The sequence below is a fragment of the Talpa occidentalis genome, unplaced genomic scaffold (assembly GCF_014898055.3).
Source record: "Talpa occidentalis isolate TD23 unplaced genomic scaffold, MPIMG_talOcc4v2.1 talOcc4.2, whole genome shotgun sequence".
NCBI lineage: Eukaryota > Metazoa > Chordata > Mammalia > Eulipotyphla > Talpidae > Talpa > Talpa occidentalis.
The window spans coordinates 70,100,770-70,102,471 of record NW_023602073.1 but is presented as its reverse complement, the minus strand read 5'-3'; the positions used below and the strand labels follow the sequence as shown (position 1 = coordinate 70,102,471).

At 32.4% G+C, this 1,702-nt stretch overlaps 1 protein-coding gene across 1 annotated transcript; it reads left to right on the top strand.

The window, feature by feature from the left end:
* Positions 1–347: 347 nt before the first annotated feature.
* DEFB113 (defensin beta 113) lies at positions 348–1,333 on the top strand. Its single transcript, XM_037518726.1, has 2 exons — positions 348–405; positions 1,107–1,333. Exons 1-2 carry the CDS (start codon positions 348–350, stop codon positions 1,331–1,333), a joined length of 285 nt encoding a protein of 94 aa, XP_037374623.1.
* The last annotated feature ends 369 nt before the right edge of the window (positions 1,334–1,702 follow it).

The window sequence follows — 1,702 nt, the reverse complement described above, 5'->3', positions numbered from 1 at the left end:
CACATAGAAAATGCTCAGAAAGTCCTGTGGCAGAAAATACTGATGATACTGGTTATATGTATTCAATTAAAAAATTCAATAAAACTCTAACTCCATCATTTGCCTGTATAACTAAAAATGAATTCACTTTTGGCTCATTGAGGTTATAATAGAACTAGAGCCCTCTATTCTGCTTGTTACTATTTCACAATACTTACATAAATATGGGCTCATTCTTGGAAGGCGGCATTAATAAGAATAGTAATCACCCTCAGAAGGCTATAAAACAAGAGCTCATCTTTTATCAAAGAATAGAACTCAGCTATTTTGAGCTCTGCTTCAACTTGACTCAAGTAACTACTTTTGCAATGAAGATACTTTGTATTTTCCTAATCTTTGTCTTCACTGTGTCTTGTGGTCCAGCAGGTAATACTTGTTCATGTGGAAAAGGAGGAAGGGCAAAATGACTTCTAAAAAATATGTAAATGCTTTATTTGGAAAAAATATAGTAGTATTCAGAGACTCCATATAAAGTCCTTATAGTGCAATTAACTCTAATGATTTTGCATGAAAGAACTGATAAAAGAGAGGGTAATGGGAAATTTTTCCCAAGTTGTAGAATTAAACCTATTTATATTGTTACTTTCATGCTTCCTACTGCCTTTTCTTTTTTAATGTAGTTTAATAAGCTGATATTGTAGCTGTTATCAAAATTAGGCTTTTCTTAACTGTCTCATTAATTGATAGGGAGAATGGGGAGAATGGAGGTGAATATCTGTTTACAACACAAAACATGAAGACAATTTTTACACATTATCTCTTTACTCTTAAGAAAATAGACACAGGTTAGACATTGAAGGATATTCTATTTACAAACTAACAAACAAACAAATAAATAAATGTGACTGGCAAAGGACAAATGTGACTGGTAGATAAATAAGTATTTATATTATGTCAATTTATGGTGGAAAGAAGGGAGACGGGAAAAGAAAACTCTTCAATATAGTTGCCTGGTCATGATTTCAGAACAAAAAGTTTGACTTTAAGTTTTGAAGAACTTCACCTAGTTATCTGTCTATCTATCTACCTATTATCTATCTATCATCTATCCATTTATATATTCAAAGTGAACAAACCTGGATTTATGAAAAAAGCAAGAGAAATTGAAGAGAGAAAAAGAGAATGTTTCCTTGTTCGGGGTTCTTGCAAGACTTCATGCAACTCCTGGGAATACAAATATAATTTCTGTGATATAGAGCCGTGCTGTGTTGTACGGGAATATATAAAGCCAACCATTAAACGCACTACTACTGGTACAGCTCATAAGAGAGCAGATTTTAATTATACTACATGATTTATATAGCACAATGTTGTAACAATATTAATAAAAATGAATTTTCTACTTTCCATAAATCTGTTTTCATGTCAGTGTTTCCATGCCTTATGGTTTGCACAACTGTATTATGGCAGATAGTGAATTCAACATTTGGGTTATTACAAGAGAAATCAAGAAGAGTGGTAAACCCCTCATTAAATTGGTAGAGGTTCTCTACATGCAGGACAAAACTCTGCATCCTTCATCCTTAATATATCTTTTTACTTCTAGCTTATTTATTTGCCATGGGCACTAACTAGCCGGAATATTTTCATGTGACTTTTTAGATATAAATTGTCAATCATGGTTTATGCTACTTTTCCATAACCTCAACAAAAATGTGCTTGG

Coding starts and splice junctions, on each gene's coding strand:
- DEFB113 (XM_037518726.1), top strand. CDS start 348: ATGAAGATACTTTGTATTTTCCTAATCTTTGTCTTCACTGTGTCTTGT. Junction 406..1,106: donor TGTGTCTTGTGGTCCAGCAG/GTAATACTTGTT, acceptor ATATATTCAAAG/TGAACAAACCTGGATTTATG.